We start from the raw sequence: 23332 nt of genomic DNA, 5'->3' as shown, positions 1-23332 counted from the left end.
GATTTGTATGACATTGCTTGTGGTGAAGAAGAAGAGCGTGCAATACTTACGTAGTTTTTTTCGAGCTGTTAATGGGTTGCTGATTTCGATGTCAAAACCACCCAGTGTTTAAATATTGAGCAATGTTGCGCGATTCTCTTATCAAATAAACAGTGACGTATAATTCAAAGTACAATATGATGGTTTTACATATTCAAAGCTTAAGTTGATTGTAAATCATTTTGAAATGAAATAAAGCGTAACATATTGATGTTATAAGGCATTTTATAATGAGSCTTTATAGTTATATACCACCTAATAAAAATTGACCCCGACTAGAAATGTATTMCTGAGCTAATTTAAGCAACAATGAATACAAATTTTTATATAATGATTATAAGTTCACACCTCCCCACCAGTAATGGTGCATTTGATACATGTAGGGTCTTCAGTCACGTTGTTAAGCATACCTTTATCGTATCTCAGGTCTTTTGGTACGTGTCTAGCATTGACGTTCCTCCAAAACGTTAAATCGAGCCAATAGAGCTATTGGGAAGTTTTCTCTCTGAGACCAACAAGACATGTTTCAAACATTTTTTCTTTAACTTTTTCGATATTATTGGTATTAGCTGAGCTGTATGGACGACTCGCATGAGACTCATTTTCACGAGTTCTCAACCTTCACTGAATGCTTTTTGGCATCTTATGGCATCTTATTCGTGATAAAGTAGGCTCCCCAAAACAATTTGCAACTTTTCCAAAGGTTTCGTAGCCATGATTTTATTTGAAACACAAAATTTCAAACAAACTCGATRGTCTATTATTTTTCCTTGTTAAAAACAGTTTGACAAACTTTTCACATCGTAAACAACCAGCTGCCAATTGACATAGGAAGATCGAACTTAAAATGTAGAAAAAGCTTATATCAATCTATGAAAAAATATTTATCGTTTTGGTTTGCAYGCGCAATTTAATTGGTTTTGTCCGGGTCAAATTTGATCAGATGGTGTTTGTGCAAATAATTAATACTTCGTGTTTCTCATGCTCCTATTATATTATACGAGTAGATACATATTTCAGGTTGGTCACTAACTGTTTGCCGTTGGCRTAAACAATTTTGAAGCCAGTTGCGAACATTACAATAATAGAGCTTACAAGTTTTAAAGACCACTTCATAAATCGATCGAAATTTCCCATTTGGATATGTGTTAGTTTATGTTTCAAATCTTTAGTTCTTCTACTTTTTCAATAGATTTCCCAACTTTTGAGATAATATAACGGCCTACTGAACTATTATTCTATTCGAAACGCCATCACCTATCTTGAGACCCAGCATTCATTATTGGATAATATTCGACCGGATAGATAACATCCAGCACGCAGTGAAGAAAATATAGAAGTCGTAACTGAGAGTGTTCACGAAGGCCGTGGAGAATCGATGCGGCGGCGTTCGCAGCAACACAGACTGACGTATGGAAGGAATTGAAGCATTTTACATCATAACGGCCAACTTAGATCTTAAAGTGAAAACATACAAAATACAGCTTGTACAAAAGCTAAGGGCTCTTGAAAAGTTCCAAGAAGATTTTCGAGCTAAGTTTTGTTCACCGATTAGACCCATTTTTGGCTAAATTGGTATGTAAACAAACAAAATTGTCGCATTTGAGACGAAGAGCAACCTGAAGAGATTCAAGAGCTGCCATTTTATCCAGCAAAAAGAACGGTTTGGCCCGCAAACTGGCCAGTGAAATCATCGGCCCRTATTTCTTCAAAAATGATGCTGGTAAGAACGTAACCGTCAATGGCGAACGTTATCGCGATATGCTAACAGACTATTTGATGGCTGAAATAGAAGCTCGCGCTTTCGGCGAGATTTGGTTTCAATAATAAGGCGCCACATCCCACACAATCGCAACAATCAATGGATTTATTGAGAGAACACTTCGGTGAGCAAATAATTTCACGTTTTGGAGCGGCCGATTAGTTGATTAGCAAGATCGTGTGATATCACACCGTTAGACTTTTTCCTGTTGAAATATGTAATAGTCCGAAGTCTRTGCGGTCAATCCTGCTTCGATTCACTCCTTGGAGCCAAACATCACGCTTGTCATTCGCCAGTTATCTGTCGAAATGCTCGAACGAGCCATCAAAAATTGAACTCAACGGATGGAATGATAGTTAACATTCCCCATTAAACTTGAAGTTTCTATGTTTTCTCTTTAAAAAAGTAGGGAAACTCGGAATGGATCACCCTATATAATTGAAACATAAATACAAATCAAGTAACTTCCTAAAAGATTTTCATTTCATTTATTTATAAACACTAAAAATAACAATAAAGTTTAAAAACTAAATTTGGATAAAAAATTTAAAAAATTAGATACAAATGTTTATTTAAAATTTTAAAAATGATTTTGGGTCAATACCGTACGTTRGCTTCGTTCAAATGTGTAGCGCCAACGCTAGCCTTCCACTTACGTCAAGTGCGAAAAATCGTTGGAGACGACGTACAAGGTTTCAGTTCGAAATGTGGCAGTGGTTCCGACGGCAAAAATAAAAAGGCAAAGAAAGGCGGAAAGGATAAAAAATCCGCATGTGGAGGTTACGGCAAAAAGCCGCAAAAAGGCGGAAAGGATAAAAAATTCGCATGTGGTGGCGGTTCGGACCGCAAAGATAAAAAGAAAGATGGAAAAGATAACCTCTCCGCAGTGCTACATGCCATCGAAGATTTGCGATTGGTAAGCGAATTCCAAATTTTAGTGCTTATACATATCTATATAAAAGGGATATCTTTACTGGYATAGCTTTTTTAAATTTTAGGAACAAACACCTATACCTGAAGCACTACCAGGACGTAAGTCGTTCAAACTCAAATCGCTTTGACTACAACATTTCCACAAACATAAAAAACGCAAACAATAATTTTTGATTCCACAGAGGTACTGCTAGCCATGGACACAGTGGGTATTTGTGGTACCGATGTACACTATTTAACAAAAGGAAGAGTCGGCTCGTTTGTGTTGGAAAAACCTATAATTATGGGACACGAAGCATCGGGTATTGTCGCAAAATTGGGTAAAGGTGTTAATAATTTGAAAGAGGGTGATCGTGTTGCCATCGAACCGGGTGAATGCTGTCGCATATGCGCACTTTGCAAGAAGGGCAGATACAATTTATGTCCGCATATGAAATTCTGCGCTAATCCACCGTATAATGGCAATTTGCGTCGCTATTACAATCATATGGCCGATTTTTGCTACAAATTACCCGATCATGTGACAATGGAGGAGGGTGCTTTGCTAGAACCATTATCGATAGGTGTAGCTTCGTGTCGACGCGCAAAAGTTCGACTCGGTTCGCATGTACTCATCATAGGTGCCGGTCCTATAGGATTAGTGACACATATTGTGGCAAAGGCATGGGGTGCTGCATCGACGACAATTCTCGATTTAAATGAGCAACGACTTCAACTGGCCATGGATTTGGGTGTGACCCACGCATTGAAGGTGTGCAAAGATATGGATGTGCAAGAGGCAGCCAAGAAATTAATTAAAGAAATCGGAGTTAGGCCGGATAGAACAATCGATTGTGTGGGCAATGAACAAGCAGTGCGGCTGGGCATTTATGTAAGCAAAGTTTTTTCTTCATCACAACTGCACAACTGCACAAGAGTTACTCTCGTTTCTAGCGGCAACTTGAGCTCTTCGTCTGCAATGGGTGGTGTTTTGACTCCAATTAAGCCATTCACTGAGAGGGAGTCTGTAAAGGTGTTAATGCATCCGCTGTGAATGACGGTCAGTGCATGTCTGAAGTTAGTTGCGTACCTTAGGACCTATTGATACTCCTAGAAGGCGCTTCCACTTCAAGCAGGTGACTGCAGGGATGATTTCTACGAAAGCACCGCAGGAGAATCTGCTTGGAGAGGAGTTCATTATGCTTCTTAACATCAAGAGGCATCGTGTCTTAGTCCCGCGTGCAATATTCTGACATGATTGCATGACGGCTCTGTACTTTGACAATAATCGTGTGAGGAGTGAAGTTCCGGTGGTTGCGGTAGTTTCGAGATGTAGAAGTTAAACAGTAACGGGGAGAGGACACCATCCCTTATTTAAYTCTTCTCAGTTTTTAGTTGTACCTTGAAATTGTAAAAGGAAAGGAAAGGAAAGTTCTCAGACGATAAGAATCCACTTTGTTGGYGGGTTTCCCAGGTTTCAGTAGTGGGAYCACTCCTCCGATTTTCCACACATCGGGTATCAGCGACAGGTTGAGGGCATTAGTGAGATAGCTTACTCCCGTCAAGCCTAGATGATTTAGCATCAGCATGTTAATTCCATCAGGGCCAATGGATTTGGACAATTTTGCCTTCTTAGTAGGATTAGTATAAAAAATATCGGTTGTTGTTGTTGTTGTTTTAACGGTTTCTCACTCCCCGTTAGGATTTTACGGATTATCTGTATTGTCGTCGACGTCATCTAGCGGGAGGTCCAGGAAACGTGCTGTTTCGTCGAGGTCAGACCAAAAGTGCAATTAGCCCGACAGCCGGTTCTACGCACCGGAATTGACTCGACTTACATCCGACCAAGAGCTGTTTTTTCGGCGATCTAACCCCGTTTGGATCGGAAAAAATAATGGTATATGGTATGGCCTGGTATGGTAGGCGCCTGGATTTGTAGAGCGGTAGTTTCAACAATTATAGAAAGTTAATTCMATTTTTTACCGATCTTGCAGGGAAAAATTCTAGTATTTATAGTTTTCAAATGTCAAATTGTATCCAACAATGGCATTCGTTTGCGAACCTTTTTTTCTCTTCTTCTCTTCTTTTCTCTATCACATTTTGAGGTTAGCTTTAAGTTAAATAATTTCTATACATTTCAAGTGCACACGTTCCGGTGGCATATGCACAGTAACCGGCATGGGCGCGGCGGACATAAAGTTTCCTCTAATGGAAGCGCTTACACGRGAGGTGGATCTGAAGGGTGTCTTCCGTTACTGCAATGAGTATGTTATGTGCATATACAATACATAATTAATATATTTACCATATTCTTTATATATGTATTTCAGCTATCGATCTGCTTTAGAATTAGTGGCTACAAAGAACACAGGTGTAAAGAAGCTGGTGACGCATCATTTTGACATTAAAGAAACTATTGAAGCTTTTGACACGTCTCGTCATAGGAAGGGCAATGCTATAAAAGTACTTATACATGTGCAAAAACGTGATAAAAACAACAAAAAACCATTTGACAAGTAAGCAAACGCTGTTGTATTAAAAATTTCGCGAGTATATTTGAATAAAATTTTTCTTGACTTAAATTTAAAACAAAGAGTTCACAAAAAATAAAAAATTTCCAACTATTTATACATATTGTGTGTGTATATATGTATATGTAAAATAGTATATATTTAGCTTTGTTCAACTTGGCAATTATTCACTAATGAACAAAACAGAAATGCGTTAACTATAAAAACAGTGCGTTCAAACAGCTGAGATTCACATAATTATACATATTTGTATATTGTATAGAAACTAAAATAAAAGAGAGTGTGTGTAAATTCGTTTAGAAAGTAACTCAATTTCGATACTTGTATGTTTCGTCTAATTTTATACATATGAAATATCAAATTGTTATAAAAATTCACTTTTCACTTTTACTTGGCATACAAATTACTACAATAATTTAAGCTAATAATTGTTGAGCTGCTAACGATTTTGATTCTAGGCACTCATCTTTATTTTATTACTTATTTTAAGTATTTTTTTCTGGTTGAAATTAACTGTATTTGACAAGCACTGCGGACGGAAGCCAAATGTACGCTCTAAAAAACTAGTGAAAAATAGAAGCGTTGTTTTGGTTTGAATTGTTCAAACAATTCTCCAAAGAAATTCAAGCGAAACAAATAAATGCTTAGTTTGTGCGATTATATGATGGTAAATCACAAGATTATAACAGATAGACTTGTGTAAATAATTAATATCATTGTGCTGTCGCATATGGTTGGCTTATGCGCCACTGTCACTCGCATGCACCGCATTTTAGTGATGTGKTGGTGCAGTCGCATTATTGAACTGGAACGTTGGATAACGTGGCGCAAAATTAGCATCGCCAACAATTGTTGTGTGCTCCGAATCCTCAATGCCAGTGATTTTTGGCGCACGGAACTGTGTCTCGACAAATTGTGGTGGCGCTGAAATGGTAAATAAAAGCATATCAATTTTATTTGTACATTTAATTTTTTATTTTGCATAACACTTACGTATATTTGGATATAGCTGCCCACCGGCGCTGTCGGCTACATTCCAGCCAAGCGCACCACCCGCACCATCACTTGGTGGACTAGCGGGGCTAACTGGTTGCGTTGGTGCCAATGATGGATCTTGATCTTGTTGTTGCTGTGTCGGTATTTGTGCTGGCACATCTGTATAAGGTGCTGGTGGCTTAAATGATGCCAAAGGAATTGTACCCAGAATAATTGGTATGTTACCAGATAAATTACGATGGGGACCGCTGACGTCACATTCAATCTAGAAAGTATGTATAGAATTAATTACAAAAAAGTATAATATTAAATCAATATATATCTGTATGATTTAGTTTACATACATGTAAATCATAATCCAACGAAATAATTCCACAGTTGAGTAAATTTGTTGGTGGCAGTGCTGGTATTTCCAATTGTTGCGTAAATGTGCGTGTCTCGCCGCCCGCAACTGGGCCAATGCTCAATTCGGATATTGTAATTTTGCTTTGTTTCTTTTCCGCACGCGGTTGGTTTACTTGGAACGTGACCCGTTTACGTAAAATAAACTTAACCGATGTGATGCCAACATTACTGGCATTATCGCATTCACAAGTGATTGGTATGGTTTGGCCTGATACGTAGCCAGTCACCGGCACGGTGGTGATTACCGATAATGGACCAGAACGGCAACAGAAGCAGCAGAAACTCTTCTCCAACTCCAGTTTATATGGCTCCTAAATGATAATTTTTTTTAAATGATATTTATTAACATTTTATATATACAAACATATAGACATAGTGTTTAACAATGGCACTAACCTTTACACGTGGGTTGACGTTTAGATCGACTGGAGAGATTACGGTGAAAGCCATTTTCATATCCTGATCAAATTTCCATGGACGATCTAGCGTTACCTTAACAGTGTAACGTACATGACCGAATTCACCCTCAAATGAAGAGGGTAATGTAGGCGGCAATGCACATGTGAAGGGGTAAGTGTGCGTGCCAGCTGGCAGCTCAGTTTCGGAACCTAGTTTGAGAGATGTAAACATAAAATTGGCAATTTTTTTTTGGCGCAGAATATAAGTTGCTGCATAATTTTAGGCTGATTGTAATAAGCAATATGCAGCAAATGCATTTTCTTTATACATTTTGAATTTTTTATTGTTTATTAGTTGTTTACTTACTATTCTTGCCGCCCAAAAGATAGTACTGTATTTGGAAATACTCTTCATGGCCGCGCAAAGTTTCCGTTTCCTGTTCAGTCTTTCCTTCGCTTGTGGTCACGGTTTTTGTCTCCGACCATTCAGTATTAGCTTCGCCCAGGAACCTTATTATAATGCCTAAAGGGTATCGAAATATATTTTAAGTAAAAAGAAAATCATTAAAAAAGATATATACTTTTGATTAAACAAACATTTACACAATTTGAATAATTAAATAGCGACTGTTCCCTTTTGCAAATTCTATTAATAATTCAATGGTATTACTTCACTGTCACCACAGCAATGCTTAATGCTGATCAGCAACTCATACATACTATACTTTTGTATGTAAGCATGTCAACTAAGTGAGATGACATCATTCGCATCTTGATTCACAATATTCGTTGACTGTGGTTCGTCACAAAAGAAATAATGCTCATTAGAATTTAGATAACATATTATCTCTATAAACAGCAAAATATACTCTTAATTACAAATAATATTATATGCAAGAATTTGAACTTATAATAAAGGGTACACTTAAAATTAAATCGAGTTACCAGTCACAGCAGCTATGCGAGATAAGATGCTGATTTTTGTGACAACACGACTAGCTAACCCAACAATATGTATGCGTAGTATGTAATAGCATAATTAGAAATACACAAAATACTTGAAATTCCACTGTGCATTTGGGGCGAAAGTCGATTTGTATGCGAATTCGTCTGGATTTTTTCTACATTAGTTTGTATTGTTTGTTTGTATGTAAAAATATTGATATGGTTGTTTTCAAATATGGCAAACAAGTACAGACACCCGCATATAATAAGCTAAATATGAATATTAAATTGTTGTTGTGTTTATGAATATATATCACATTAGCACAAATAAATAAATATATAAGCATACATACATACATACATATATGTATACATAGTAGGTATGTAACTAAGTACCTACATACATATGTAGGAATTTGGGTGCTGTAGAGGTCACTGCCAGTCCCATATAAACAAAAAGGTAATAAAAAGTAACAAAAATATAGCACGAAACCGCTTTTTCAAGTTTCTTCAATCGTTCGACATATCGAAGTGATTGGCCATACAAAATAAGAATGTATTTGTGCGCTAGAGCCGGCAATTGCTGATTCAAAATAGGGAGGTGGTGTTGTTTCACAATGGCCTCTAATAATAGATGCATAGTGCATCACGAATGAAAATGATGCGATACGTTTCAACTTATGTCGTCATAGATGAGTAATAAATACTATTGTATTAATTCGTATATAACTAATATAACATTCTGTCCATCAATTGAACCGTAATCTTTGCGAGATTTGAAATTTTTATTTTTGTTTCTACATATATATGTGTGTACATATGTGGGCGTATAATTTGCGATGATCCTACCTCGTACTTTTTTCGCTGAATCAAAAGTTAATTTCACTTGTCCATTAATGGTCTGTCCCGCATAGTATGTGTTCCATGGATTATCTAATTGAATTTCACAACCTTTAAGTCCCATTTTAGCTGACACAACAAAATAAATTCAAGTTAGAATTGAATGCGAATCGCGAATTTAATTTTAGATTCTTATAAGAATTTTACTCTTGAAAGCACTGGACTATTTAACACACCCAACTAATCAACATTGCCTGCATTTGTGGCAGCAGACGTTACAGCAAATGATTTCCCAAGTGTTGCCGTACTTCACCCATTCGGAGGCGAAATTGACACAGTAACTCTATGACAACAGTTTATTTCGTAAAAAGCCTTTTTCCTAAACATTTTTGAAGTATATTTGCAAAGAATACTGCAAGTATTTTGTAATATGGCTTTACTACTCTCATTTTCAAATATCAATTAGATTATTATAATGCGCGTAACAAAAATCCGATTACCAAACACACATAAGTCATAATTGGCACGGTTATTTATTTAATATATTGAGATTTGATAACCCTACACTGCTTTGTACAAACGTCAAATATAAAGACTGCAAAATTGTTGCAGATGTTCTATATTAATTTTTTCTTTAAATTTATTGCATATAAAAGTTAGATTTATTTATTTAACATATAAAATTAAAGTGCTGCTTCGTGTACGGTTCACACCGAAAAATATGTCGTTATTTCGTAAGCCAAAGAAAATACAGAGGCGTGTTTTTTCAAGCGCTCTAGACGAAGAGGATGAAAATGCGGCTGATGATATGGAAGTGGAGATCGATGGGGAGCAATCTTTKCAAAGTAACAAAAAAAATAAAGACGGCGGCCCTAAGAAATCTGGCAATAAAGCAGATAAAGTCGAAGAACCTAAAACGAAGGCTCTATTAAGTTTTGCAGATGATGGTAAGTTTTAGGTTGTATGTACATACATACATGTATATTGATATTTGCTTAGTTGTATTGTCGATAATGCAAAATCAATATCACTAAATTAATTAAATTACCCAAGTACACACATTTATATTAAAATATATATATATGTACATTTATATAAATTTCAGAGGAAGATACCGAGGTATTTCAGGTGCGAAAGTCGTCAAACAGTAAAAAAATTATGCGCATGTTGGATCGAGAGCGACGCCGAAAGCGTAAGGAGGAACGCCATAATACACAGTCATCTGTAGACGTTGGTAACAGTGATTGTGGTGATGGTGGTGGTGCTTCCATTGGGCGACAACGTGAACGACAGTCATACGAACGTTCTGAGAATGGAAAATCTACTAACGGCAGTAGTAATTATTCTCACAATTTAGGTTCCACTACTACATCAAGTAATAAATATAAGGGTACAACAGCATTAGCATCGAGCGGAAAGTCCCTAGGCACTGCCTCAGCATCTGCTGTTGAACAGTGTAAAAGTAAAAAATCTGATAGTATCCAAACAGAAATACGCACAGACGACTTTGTGGTAAGGTTATTATTATCAATTTCCCTACATGTTTTTTTGTATAAAAAATTACAAGTTACAAAAAAAAAAGAAGAAAATCTTCAAAAGCTTTTTTTTCACGCAACGCTCTGTACACACATTGTACTTGGGGGCGTTTTCGAACTAATTAGAATGAGAAAAAAGCGGGGGAATCATGTCGTAGTCGCTGACAAAAGTAACATTGCCGGTTATGGAAAAAAACGGGTTGTAAGATTTCCAAAAACCAGGTTTTAAAACCTGTCTGTTTCTTTGAATAAAATTCCTTTTAAGTAACTAGTTCTTTTACCTATTTTTGAAAAATGCATAAAGTAGAGAAATATTTTGGCAGCGTTTGATTACGAAATGATTCCTTTAAAAATGTAGTAAAAAATATATAATATCAATTAAAATTATTATATTTAACCAATATAGTAATTTTAAGTGGAGAATATTTATCATCATAAATTATATAAAGTTTTATACTTTCGGACTGTATGATTGATTGATTGCCAAAATTATTGTATAAAATTGTAAAACGTTTGTTAAAATAACTATGCAGTTTTTGATTTAAGATCATTGTTTATATTTACAAAACTAACTTTTAAAGTAACAAAACAGCACATATGCTTTTGCAATATTTTTTAATTATACTTAATTAAAACTAATATGTGCTGTTTAATGCTGTTATATAATGCTAAGCGTTACTTAAACTAATATTAAGAGTTGCCAATTTATTAAGTAAGAGCTATAAAAATTTATTTTAAAAATTTTTCTGAAATATCCTCATCTTGAAAACATATCTATTGAAAAAGATGCGTAAATTTATTGTATTTAAAAAAGTTATACATATACCTTTATATCTTTTATACCAATATGATATCTACAGAGGTCCTTCTTTAACACTAACCTCTTACCCATTTATTATGTATCAGTCTCCTCTCAAAAACTTCAGTTTATATTTTTTCTATGCTGTCCAGTTTATTTTAATAGAAATCCGTAAATTATTTAAATTGTTGATTAATTTTAATATATTTAAGCCATTTGGAGAATGATTTTTAAGAATAAGTTGGCATCTCTTGTTTTTTTTTTTCGCTTTTATTTAAAATTCGCTACGTGAAAACCATTAAAATGTACTAACATCGTTTTTTTCTTTCATAGCTTGTTGTTAAAAAATCTGAACCAGAAATTATACTTAATGGACGCGCAGCGATTTGTGCTGGTCGCAACGACATGTCAGACGAAGATGGACCGGATGCAGATGAAGATGAGCGTGAGGGAAAACATCGTTTTTCAAAGCCCGAACACCTAAAACAAATGTTAGAAAGTGGTTCTATACCCGATGCCGCAATGATACACGCTGCACGCAAACGTCGACAGAAAGCGCGAGAACAAGGTAAGTTAAGTTCCGATTAAAAAAAAATGATACTTGAATTTTTTACTAATAAATAAATGTTTATGCACACGCAGGCGATTTTATACCAGTCGAGGAGCCAAAAGAGCCAGTGAAGAAAGGCAGCCGGCTAGCACGTGAAGATGTGGAGGGTGATAATTCTGATGACGAAGAGCGTATGGACATGACAGTTGCGACTGCCAAAAAGGAACGTGAAGAGCGACGTGAACAATTTTACGCCGTGGAAAACAACGATTGTATGTAGCGCTGCGCAATGATAAAAAAAAAACAGTTAAAAGCCAACGCACTTTTTTCTCATTCTATTCATTGTGGTTTTTTACACACAAAAAGAAAAAAATGAAATATATGCTCGAAACAACAATTTACGGAAGTCCAAAATTTTCTACTTCTACTCCTAGATTCTGATGAAGATTCCGATCGCGAAATGCATGAGTGGGAGAATCAACAAATACGTAAAGGTGTAACCGGCGCCCAATTGGTGAGTGCACAACATGATGCGGTGCTCTCACGATTTATGATAAAGCCTGCAGCTACCAATGCATTAGAATATATGCCAGAACAACAATCGACTTCGACGCTGTTGGAACAAGCCTATGCTAAGAGTGCTCTGCAGAAACCCCAACAAATATTGAGCGGGTCAACGAAGCCGAAAAAGGAAAAGGTTAAAGCCGCTTCTATGCGCACTCCGAAGGAGATACAAGATGCAATACGTACACGGTAACTTATTAGTATAAACCAACGTACTAGAGCAAACTGGCTAAGGCTTTTCATTATTACATTACAGTTTGACGAAATTACAAGAGGTTAACCAAAAACACATGAGTGATATTGAACGTATAGTAAATGATTTGAAGATATTGAAGTTAGAGGAATTAGATTGTACACAGAAAGCGCCAACAGCGGCAGCTAAATACCGTTTTTATCAAGAACTTAAATGCTATGCTGCCGATTTGGTGGATTGTCTGACGGAAAAGGTGTGTAAACTAAGATTTATTTACATTTATAAAACAATATGCAATATTAATATTTTATTTAACCTGCACTATAGACACCAACCATCAATGAATTGGAGAAACGCACTTTGCTGGTATATTCAAAACATCAAAACTTTCTTATTGAGCGTCGCCGTCAAGATGTGCGCGATCAGGCCAAGGAAATGGCAGAGGCTTCAAGTATATGTGAAAAGTGCTTTAAAGTTTTTGTTGTATTACAATTGTTAATTGTTTTTCAGAACCTGCTGGCTCGCGGCGTGCACCCGAATCGGAGGAGCAAATTAGACGTGCCGCGGAGCGCGAAGGCAGACGTACGCGTCGTCGTTGTGAACGTGAAAAAAATGAACTGCTAACATCACATTTAGATGGCATGTCTAGTGATGATGAGACATCGGATCGCTATCAGGAGCAATTGAAAACTAACTTAGGTAGTTTTAAAGCTTTTGATATTAAATATATATTTATATAATTATCATTTTGTTTATTTAAAATAGAGCAAATACAAAACGAATCAGAGGCAATATTTAACGATGTAAATGATGACTTTTATAAAGTCGAATTGATATTAATGAAATTTTATGCTTGGCGCAAAACTGACATTGAATCTTACAAAGATGCTTTTGTTAGTCTATGTCTGCCTAAGGTGAGTTGTTAAGCATTTGTAGAAATTCATTTAATCTTATATTTGGTTTTTAACACGCTAGGTTCTCGGTCCTATTGTGCGTTTGGAAATGCTCTCCTGGTCACCACTGCTCGATGAATATAAAGATATTGAGAAAATGAACTGGTATTCAGCTTGTATGCTTTATGCTGGTGGTGAAGATGAAACCGAAGCAACTTTAAGACTTGATCCCGATATTAATTTGGTGCCAACGATTATCGAGAAAATTGTATTACCCAAAATGACAGGTAAGCATGCATCAACAGCCGATTGGTTCTACGGTACCAGAATTGGCGCAGATTTTGTGTGAATCAATGTTGCATCAATATGTATATATACATCAAACGTAAACATTAACAATTATATAAAAAGTATTATTGTATAATATCATTTAAATAATATGATTTTGAAATTAACTCGCAGATATTGTGAATCAATSCTGGGATCCATTATCAACAACGCAGACATTACGTTTAATTGGTTTTATAAACCGTTTGGCACGCGATTTTCCACTTAAGGATAGTTCAAAACAGTTGCAACAATTATTTGAAAAGATTTTAGAAAAAATGAAGCTAGCTTTGGAGAACGATGTCTTCATACCGATATTCCCTAAACAGTAAATATTAAGAGCCTCACATCCTAATGTAACCCAATTAACATTTATTTAAAATTTTCAGAGTACAAGAAGCAAAAACTTCGTTTTTCCAACGTCAATTTTGTAGCGGACTAAAACTGTTTCGAAATTTTCTTAGCTGGCAGGGTATTCTAGCAGACAAACCCTTGCGTGAAATGGCAATCGGTTTACTACTCAATCGCTATTTATTGCTTGCAATGCGGGTAAGTGTGACATGCTAAAAAATTGCATTTTTGTATTTTTTTTTTTTAATATATTTTGTACATTTATAGGTTTGCACAGCCAACGATGCAATAACTAAAGCCTACATTATAGTTAATACATTGCCAACAGTTTGGCTGCAACCGGAATCGGAGACATTGCAGAATTTACAGTTACTAATTACCTACATCAAACAGACTTTGGACGCATTCGATGCAAATAATCCACTTTTTATGTAAATATTTTTTAGAAAATCTTTGCAAAACCAAAATTTGAATTCAATATTATGCTTTCATTGCAGACAAACTAGTGATAAAGCAAAACAAATACTGCAACGGTTACATAGCTACTAATTCGCACACAATTTGCGTACTGAAACGAGTTTGCAACTGCAACAATTTCGCGTATTATTAAAATCAGCACAACGCTGCAGCTTAATTTGTAGGATACACACTATGTAAATATTTGTAGTTGACCTAGCTATATAATTATATAATATTATATTTAATTCATTAGCTGTAGGAAATTTTTCAAAACTCCAAATAAATTAAGCATTGTGAAATTCGAACTCGTCGTTCCATAACCAAATAAATAAACAACGATAACTAGTAGAATCTCGCAAATGACTTTATTGCAAATAAAGCATATGATAAAAACAGGGTTGCAAATAATATAAATAATGTATACAAAAATAATTGAATTAGCATTTGATTTAAATTTTTTTTATTTTATAACTCCGAAAATCTTAACTAAAAATAATCTTTACATTTTTACGCCCAAACACCGAATTGAAAAAAAATTTAATTTTAATCCAAATGTTTTTAATTAAAAAATTCGCAACCTTAGTTAAAATTGTTGCTTTATATAAAAACAGAAAATGCGAATACCGAACACTTAATTAGATTACTACTAATCATTCAGGTTTGGAAGTACCCGGCTTCTCATAGCAAGCCGCCAACTCCTTAATGGCATTTTGTAGACTTTGTAATTGCTCTTTTATGATTTTCGCTTCGTCGCTGTCTTCCTTCGCTTGCAACAATTTCAAAACAAGATCTGTGAAGAGAGAACGGTTAAGCATAGTGAATATATATGTACATAGAAAAGAAAGTGCTTGCTCCGGCTCACCATGGTATTGCATTAGTTGATCATTTTGCTCATTACTTAACTGGGGACGTATGAAAGCAAGTAATTGTGCGACGAATTTACCGGAAGCGTGTATAATACAACCCGTTATTGTTGTGAACAGTATTAAGGAAGCCAAGTGCAATACCAACGCAGGCTCTACAGTTTCGTGTAGTTGTTGCAGCAATTTCTCTTTGTGTTGAAGTATAAGTTGACGATCCTTTTTCTTATCGACCTTCTTAATTATCATGCTACATGTTTTTAATACGGCTTCAGTAGCCAAAACGAAGTCATCTATTGTTTTATTTAGTGCTTTGTTGATTTCCCATAAGGCTGCCTTGTATTCTGGATCTGTAGTGCGAAGGCAAATAAATAATTAGTACCATAAAAAAAAGTAAAAGTAGTACGAAATTCTGCACTGACCACACTCTTGTGCTATTTTGTTGCGCTGATCCACATTGAAATTAGTTATTTTCGTATTTAAATTGCATTCGCTGGCGATATAGGTGGTCAATTCATTACAAATGTCATTACCAAGCGATTTGAGCAAATATTTGACAATCTGCGGCTGTACATCGGCTGGTAGGAGCTGCACAAAAACGTCAATATTATTGAATGTTTCAATGAAATAAAACTTATATTTTCTGTACCTTTAAACCCTTCTCATATAAGCGCAGATCAACGAGCAGTGTATTTATGCGTTCTTGTATTGCTGCATGCGTTTGTCTGCGATTTGTTTGTGGTGTTGCTTCAAACAATTCTTGCGCTTTCGCCAATGCAACTTGATTTAATTGACTATGAATTAAAAATATATTATATTATTGAAAAAAAAATAATTACGCATTGCTCTAGAACGAACCTATGATGCAGTGCTGCTATAGTGTCTGCGAGATATTCCAATCCCTCCTCCTCCAAAGGCTTGTTAATAATATTTACAATTTCAACCAACTTCACCAATTCGAAAGACTTTGCACCTTTTTTGCTTGCACCACTGCGTAATTCTTGCTCATCATCGCTATCGCCTGCATTTCCACGTCCACCGCGTTGATGCTTTTTTGTCGATTTAGTTTTAGTTTCACGGCCTTGACTACCTCCACCAGCTTTTCCTGAGGCTGCCTTTTTGCGTCGCTCCTCTCGCTTGTCTATTTTGGAATCATCCTCATACTCCTGTGTAGCCGCTGATTTGCCTGATAGCTGTTTTTCAGCTAGATATTGTTGATAAATCCCGCTGTCAACTGCAGTTTTGGCATTTGCATGCGCTATTTCGTGACAGGGTTGTATAAGATCATTTAAATATTGCTGCGAGAATACTGTCAGCAGTAACGAAAAAGATTCATTAGTAATATATATTATTATAAATAGTTACAATATTGTGCTTACCGATACTTTGAAGGAAAACAAAATTGCTAGACGTGGCACCTTTCCTTGCCATTATCGTATCAAATATCTCTCCTATATCTTCTTCTGACATGTTAGATGGTAATATGGTGGCCAAGTCAACGTAACTTTTAGTAGCACTACATTCATTTAATGAACTTAGAACAGTGAGATCGATTATTTTAGAGCCAATTGCACAACGTTTCAAGTAAATAATGTCCTCATTGGGTAATTGTTTCCGTATAAACTGTTTCGRATCAGAAACACCCAATTTAGCAACACTCTCATACTCCAGAAAACCGTTTTGCTTATAAAATGAATTTACCCAGTCTGCCTAAAAGATAACAATGTTCAAATTCGTTTATAACAATAATGTGGCTCAAATGTTATTTAGTTTTATATTAATTGATTTTCATTTTACTATTTACTTACTTGCATTTTTGTGTAGATATTTGGAATATATTGTGCATTTGTTTGTTTTGATGTCACATGACCGGCAGGTGCAATCTCATCAAATAGAGAATGAAAAATTTTTTCTTGAACATTGATTTGTTGCAAAATGGTTGCTACGTTGGTTGGACGAGTAATAGCTTTGAGAGCGCCACGTATTTTAGCTTTGCAACGTTGAATATACGCTTGGGTGAAAAAGACACGGGGATTGGATGCATCTTGCCGACCCCGTATGATCTTGCCCAAATGTTTTTCCATAACATCATGCTGCAGAAAATCCGAAGGCAAGTCAAATTGCTGTGTCAGGTCCGAAACAGTTATTTCGCCTTTCTGTGCGAGGCGTTCGTTGGCTTCCTCTGCGATATGTGTGATGTATTGCTCATTGATTAACTGACCCAACATAAAATGTATCTCAGGATCGTTTTCAGCAATCCGACCAGCAATTTCTTCTATCTACAGATATGAAAATGAGATCAGAAGTATAACAATATTGTTATAAAAATTTCAAATGCTTTCAACTAACTCGTGATAAATCAACATTAAGCGTTTTGCTGACTTCGACTAGATTAATACGTCCCCCGTTCACAAATAGTTCGTCCTGCACTTCGCGTTCCAATTGATCTGGTGTAATATACTCTTTGCCATCGTTGGTGAAAAAAGCTTGTAACAAATTTTTTTCCAACAATAAAGTAACTATTTCTATGCAATTACGTTCGGAAAGCCTATAAATATTTGTGTGTGAAATTGCATTTATTTATAGTTATTTTATAAGCAAATACCGTTGCAATGTCGATGTTAATTGGGCTTTCTGAAAATCAGCAGCCAGACGTTTTATTTCATCCCAATCAGCGCTCATTTCGAATATTTTATATTTTAATAATAATAATCCTTAATATTTCGTGCAAAACAAGTTTTATCTGCCACAACTATAGACACTTTAAAGAAATAGCAAAATAAACACGTCGTCAATTATATTCATTGTGAACTTTTCTCAGTTGGAAGAAGCGATATGTGTCAAAATATGCTAATTGCCATGGGTAATTAAGTGCGTGACTGGTAGATCATTGTGCAGTTGTTCGAAGCCCGTTAGGGCTCTCACTCATATATATATGTATTTTATATAAAAGRAGCCGGTTACAAATGGCCATATACAGCCAAATAGCCAATAGAATGAAACCTTGATTTTTATAATATTACAGCAATAATATTGTTACGTCCGACTAATATTGAGTAAATAATTTATTGGCATTTTGTATACATATTACACACATTTACCAAAAATTTTTATAAATTGGAGTAGTAAATTATATACTATTTATTATCATTGTGTATAAATATTTTATATTTCAGTGGAATTGTACTTATGAGGCCTTTACTGTAAATCCTATAATGACAAGTTATCCATTGTGATTTACCGCATCAACAGAGAAGAAGCATTTTTCAATAAATCAAATTTTCGAAGGTAAACAAAAGTCGTATTCGTTATTTCAACCATTTTTAAAATATAGTTTATTTTATCAAATTGTTCGGAATAAAGCGAATAAACGCTTGGAATACAAATGTATTAACAGTGCACATACAAAATTATGTCAATAGCAAAATTATTTGTAAAAGTTTTCGGTGAGGATATTTTCGAACAGATTAGTACGGTTGAGAAACAACAGCCAGAGGATGATGACGATGAGGCTGGTTGCTCAGCTTCTCAAGATACTCCAAAGCCACCTAAATTAGATGATATGAAACTGCCTGAGTAAGTTTAAAAGTATTGCACATGAATGCCTTTTGCCGCCGGGTAAACTGATGGTCACATTAATTCAAGGCAATTCGGTAGCGAAGGTCTGATTTCTACTTCAATACTATAAAAAACGTTATTTTACTGTAGGCAAATGGTCCTTGTAAGGAATTGGCTAAACGAACGTCTCAATGTCATAGAATTAAATAGTGTACATGCTATAAAAACGCAGCGCGTGGACATGGTCTCAAGGCTTGGTCCAGAACAGACAATTTGTGATATTGATTTTACATCGACAGTGCGGATATCAGCCGATAGGCTATCGCTTCGTTCACAGGGTAGTTTCAATACTATTAAAGCAAATGTTTGCGTTTATGGTGGGCGCTGGATGTATGAGGTAAGCAAACTAATATATGTTGGAACGGGCTTATGGGGTATTCAATGAAACACGAAATTCGAGGCCTCAATACCGGAATGAGGTGGGTGGTGGGAGAAGTTAATCGGACAATAGCGAAGGGTAATGACCTTGAGTTGAACGTATTACTAAGTAGGTTAAAAACCACAGGACATTTTGGCGGCTATTTCACTTTTAGTAAATTACAAGTTATGGCATTAGATGATGATGATGATATTTTTTTATTAATGATAATATTTTAGTTCGATATTTACAAATTTCATGTTAAAATTATATTTATGTAAAATACCTATAGGTTCTTCTTCATAGTAAAGGTGTAATGCAAATCGGTTGGTGTTCCAACAAATGCACTTTTAATGAAAACAGCGGCGTTGGCGATACGAAATGGAGCTATGGCTATGATGGTAGCAAGCAACAGATATGGCATATTTCAACATCAAAGTAAGTATGTGTGTCTATATACATATGTATGTTTGAAGCATGGGATGCGTAATTTAAAATATAAATATGAATTTCCTCATAATTTTTTTTAAATTAATAAAATTTATTTTCTGCTTTCTAGATATGGCGATAAATGGCAAATTGGCGATATAATTGGTGTCATCATCGATGTTGAAAATGAAAAAATTGAATATTTTCGCAATGGCCATACAATGGGTGTTGCTTTCACCAAACTAGAACGTGGTCCTGGTATATCATTTTTTCCTGCCGTTTCACTTGGTTATAATCAAGGTGTACAAGTAAATTTCGGCAATATGCCCTTTAAATATCCTGTTGAAGGTTTTTTGCCAATACAACCGAAGCCAATTGTACGCCTACAAAAAGCTGATCTCCTGATTGGTTATTTAGTAAATTTGTCGTCTGTGTTAGCACACAATCCGACCTGTAAGAAAAAGGATCACATTGAAGGTAAAATATCCACTAAGAAAACAGTATATGTTGTGTTTACAACACTGCTGATTGAGAAGCTTACACATGTGCTGTTCGATCCATACGTCATCGAGGACAAATTGCTGCCCCATATTATAAATTTGTGCACGACTATAAAGTAGGTTAACACTTACTTATATATATAGCAAAATGTCTTTAATTAATTAATAATGTTGGTTTGTAGTGCAACCGATAAGGATCCGGCTATAATACCGGGCACACCTGAAAGCACATTGGGTGCGCTGCTATCTATATTGTGGAATTATTTGGAAAATGAGGAAGTGAAATATGTTATGCGTAAATTGGCGAATGCACTGTTGTCTACATATACACACACACATACCGCGCTGGATTATGGAAAGCAAAAGCATGCCATCACTATACTCACATGCATATGTACGCATACACAAACCAGAAAAACATATCTGGAGTACAAATTTTTCAAAAAACATTGGTAATCAATTTTATTTAAACGATACTTATTACATAATGCTCTAACATAGCTACTTTCTAGTTTGGCTTTACTAATGTATATACGCCCACCTGAATATAAATATATGCAGCAACTAGTGCCCGATCCGATTGTTTGGACAGAGGGTTTGTCTGCTGTAAAACGCACCTAATCGAATGTTATTTCATATCATTTCTTCACTTAACAGGTGTTGGCGGTCCGAAGCAAAAATATCTGGCGCAAGTTGAGAAAATAGCTAAAGCCACCGAAAGCCTTTATAATGCGCAGAAAAATCTCCTAATACTATTACTCACTAACACGGACGGTGACGAGTTGGCGCCGTCAAGTCGAAAAATATTTATATCCAAATTGCGTCGTTACGTTATGGACCTTAGTATGGAGCAGCGAGTAAAGAAACAAAAGATCATATTATTTTGCCTGTAAATTGCAATACCATATCATTTTGTCCTACAGCCTTTCCATTCGTTCTTCCTTATGCAATCTAGCATAATGCATCCGATGGATTCCACAGTGGCGTTATCATTTATTTGCATACTCATCGATGCAACAAAGTTGTTGTTTGAGCGTGAATTGCCTGCCGCAACAGTTGAGGTCAGACCAGAGTACTTTTTCGATGGTACATTTGAGTATCAGCATTTCGATCGTGTGGGTGGTGTGCTGTCGCATTTACGTAAGGTGCATCGCAATGACATATCGACACATTTGGGTGCTGAACGCGCCCATGAGCTATTGGAAGAGGATCGTACCATGATGCGTGTAGGCGAGCTAGGTGATTTATAATATACAAAATATTTATGTACATATGCTTTAAATTTTTCTCTTATTTCAGTTGATCCAAGTATGTTTCTTACAACGACAAATCTTAACAATATCGCAATAGTAGGCGCGCAGGGCGGGTAAATATATTTACGTTACTAATTTTTATATCATTAATTGGGTATATTAAGTTTGTTACGAAGTTTGTAGTTGTAAGAGATGGTCTGAAACCCTATAAAATAAAAAAATAAATATATAAATAAGTAAGCGGCTCAACGCGCTGAGTCGTTTGAGCCACGTCTGTCTGTATATAAGCGAAATAGTCTCAGATTTTTGAGATATCAATCTGAAATTTGGCACACGTATTTTTTTCCACAGAAGCAGCTCATTTGTGAGAATTGCCGATATTCGACAAATATAACAAAGGGCTGTCATACAAATTCAACGCTCAAAATAAAGTTCTTGTATGAAAAAGTTGTTTATTTCATCAGATAAATTCACGAAATTTGGCACGCATTAGTTTTCAAATCAGCGCTACAATCTCTGAATATATTGTTTTGATCGGAACTCTATAACACATAGCTGTCATACAAACTGACCTTTCAAAATTAAGTTATTGTATGGAAAACTTTTTTATTCGACAAGATATCTTCCTGTAATTTGGCGTGCGTTATTATCCAATGTAACACTAGAATCGCCGTATCTATTGTTCTGATCGGAATCCTGTAGCATATAGCTGTCATACAAACTGACCGATCAAAATTGCGTTCTTGTATGGAAATTTTTTTCGTTTTTGAAGAGTTTCATAGTTTCGGTGCAACCGAACTTAACGTTTTTTCTTGCTTCGCTGATTTTCAGTCCTGCTGCCACCTTTACACATTTCTTCAATCCGCGTTTGAATCCTGTGCCCGATCCATCGCCTGGTAATAGCAATACGGAGAGTTCGCTCTCGGAAATGTTCGATATCTGCGTACTCTACTACTATTCGGTCGGACACAAGTATATTGTTAAGGTGCGTTTTTTGTATTTGAAAATTCTGAGTTTTTGCAAATTATTTTAATTATCTAAATTTGCTTGCTTATGCAGATATCATCGGTGCGTGATGAAATTGCGGCATTAAATGAGGTACTGCGCGAAACCAAATTCTATCGTGAGGATGTTGAGCGCAAATTGAAAGTGTTGGAAGATCATGCTAGTGTTTGTATGAATGAAAATCATTCCAGTATAGTTTCAGATCTAAAGCAGAAATTTAGTCAGCGTGAAAATGTGTTCGCGGTGAGTTGAATTCTGTACAAAACTAAAATTAAATTAAATTTCAACAATATTTGACTGCTTTGTAGAAACGTTCCATTGAATTGGCGCGCAAGCAGACTTGGTATCGTGCGGTAGCGCTGGGCAAACAACGCCGCATGACCATTGTGTGGTTACTGGAAAAAACGCTGCATACATTAAATGTAAGCTGGTGGGAAATAAAAAATTTTTGGTAAAGAAAATAATTTCGTTTCTGTTGTACTTCTACTTAAAGGCCTCCTCACAACTTGGTCCCTTGTTCTCATTTGTACCTGAAGTGTATGTCAATATACTGCCAATTTTATTAGATACTGTAATGGATTTTAGTCATCATGATCTCTATGTTCAGTTTGAGATAACTGGTATTGTGAAACATAAATTTAAATAAGTTTTAAAGTTTAGACGGGTGTTAGTTTTATATTTCTCTATGAATATGGTTTATATTTTTCTAATTTTTTTTATTTTGCCACACCCAACAACCTGTCTCTTATACACATCTAGATGTGTATAAGAGACAGCTTTCATGTACCGGCATCCAGATCAAGTGTACAC

General features: G+C 35.6%; 5 protein-coding genes across 6 annotated transcripts in view; 3 read left to right on the top strand and 2 right to left on the bottom strand.

Moving 5' to 3' along the window:
* The first annotated feature begins 2329 nt into the window (after positions 1 to 2329).
* Positions 2330 to 5318, top strand: LOC108977807 (sorbitol dehydrogenase-like). The gene is made up of 5 exons (XM_018947725.1): positions 2330 to 2717; positions 2800 to 2833; positions 2917 to 3605; positions 4856 to 4977; positions 5044 to 5318. Exons 1-5 carry the CDS (start codon positions 2388 to 2390, stop codon positions 5231 to 5233), a joined length of 1365 nt encoding a protein of 454 aa, XP_018803270.1. The 5' UTR covers positions 2330 to 2387; the 3' UTR covers positions 5234 to 5318.
* An 82-nt stretch (positions 5319 to 5400) lies between these two features.
* Positions 5401 to 8952, bottom strand: LOC108977815 (arrestin domain-containing protein 17). The gene is made up of 6 exons (XM_018947738.1): positions 8838 to 8952; positions 7411 to 7566; positions 7042 to 7253; positions 6585 to 6956; positions 6238 to 6505; positions 5401 to 6168 (listed from the first exon to the last, which is right to left on the bottom strand). The coding sequence occupies exons 1-6, from the start codon at positions 8950 to 8952 to the stop codon at positions 6017 to 6019; spliced, it is 1275 nt and encodes a 424-aa protein (XP_018803283.1). The 3' UTR covers positions 5401 to 6016.
* A 460-nt stretch (positions 8953 to 9412) lies between these two features.
* LOC108978084 (PAX3- and PAX7-binding protein 1) lies at positions 9413 to 14847 on the top strand. Of its 2 annotated transcripts, XM_018948197.1 has the most exons (14): positions 9413 to 9775; positions 9934 to 10340; positions 11496 to 11730; positions 11805 to 11984; positions 12147 to 12465; positions 12533 to 12722; positions 12797 to 12920; positions 12980 to 13168; positions 13235 to 13383; positions 13445 to 13649; positions 13825 to 14017; positions 14079 to 14238; positions 14308 to 14471; positions 14538 to 14847. In XM_018948197.1, exons 1-14 carry the CDS (start codon positions 9550 to 9552, stop codon positions 14587 to 14589), a joined length of 2793 nt encoding a protein of 930 aa, XP_018803742.1. In that variant the 5' UTR covers positions 9413 to 9549; the 3' UTR covers positions 14590 to 14847. The 2 variants fall into 2 exon arrangements, with proteins under 2 accessions (XP_018803742.1, XP_018803743.1); XM_018948198.1 differs by lacking the exon at positions 9413 to 9775 and having other exon boundaries at positions 10264 to 10345.
* Positions 14848 to 15016: 169 nt separating this feature from the next.
* LOC108978085 (E3 UFM1-protein ligase 1 homolog) lies at positions 15017 to 18154 on the bottom strand. The gene is made up of 9 exons (XM_018948199.1): positions 17965 to 18154; positions 17709 to 17907; positions 17168 to 17638; positions 16739 to 17069; positions 16218 to 16668; positions 16009 to 16153; positions 15782 to 15947; positions 15362 to 15709; positions 15017 to 15289 (listed from the first exon to the last, which is right to left on the bottom strand). Exons 1-9 carry the CDS (start codon positions 18039 to 18041, stop codon positions 15150 to 15152), a joined length of 2328 nt encoding a protein of 775 aa, XP_018803744.1. The 5' UTR covers positions 18042 to 18154; the 3' UTR covers positions 15017 to 15149.
* A 617-nt stretch (positions 18155 to 18771) lies between these two features.
* LOC108978093 (E3 ubiquitin-protein ligase RNF123) overlaps positions 18772 to 23332 on the top strand; it is a 7932-nt gene continuing 3371 nt past the window's right edge. Inside the window, exons 1-13 of the mRNA XM_018948226.1 lie at positions 18772 to 18935; positions 19068 to 19314; positions 19628 to 19773; positions 19895 to 20380; positions 20447 to 20716; positions 20777 to 20859; positions 20922 to 21121; positions 21188 to 21503; positions 21564 to 21630; positions 22349 to 22502; positions 22577 to 22765; positions 22831 to 22944; positions 23016 to 23142. Of these exons, the coding sequence (XP_018803771.1) occupies positions 18772 to 18935; positions 19068 to 19314; positions 19628 to 19773; positions 19895 to 20380; positions 20447 to 20716; positions 20777 to 20859; positions 20922 to 21121; positions 21188 to 21503; positions 21564 to 21630; positions 22349 to 22502; positions 22577 to 22765; positions 22831 to 22944; positions 23016 to 23142 (2563 nt within the window). The remainder of the gene's footprint in view (positions 18936 to 19067; positions 19315 to 19627; positions 19774 to 19894; positions 20381 to 20446; positions 20717 to 20776; positions 20860 to 20921; positions 21122 to 21187; positions 21504 to 21563; positions 21631 to 22348; positions 22503 to 22576; positions 22766 to 22830; positions 22945 to 23015; positions 23143 to 23332) is intronic.

Source organism: Bactrocera latifrons, unplaced genomic scaffold (assembly GCF_001853355.1).
Source record: "Bactrocera latifrons isolate USDA-ARS-PBARC rearing strain unplaced genomic scaffold, ASM185335v1 scaffold_117, whole genome shotgun sequence".
In the NCBI taxonomy this organism is placed as follows: Eukaryota; Metazoa; Arthropoda; class Insecta; order Diptera; family Tephritidae; genus Bactrocera; species Bactrocera latifrons.
This window is presented reverse-complemented; position numbering and strand designations above follow the sequence as displayed.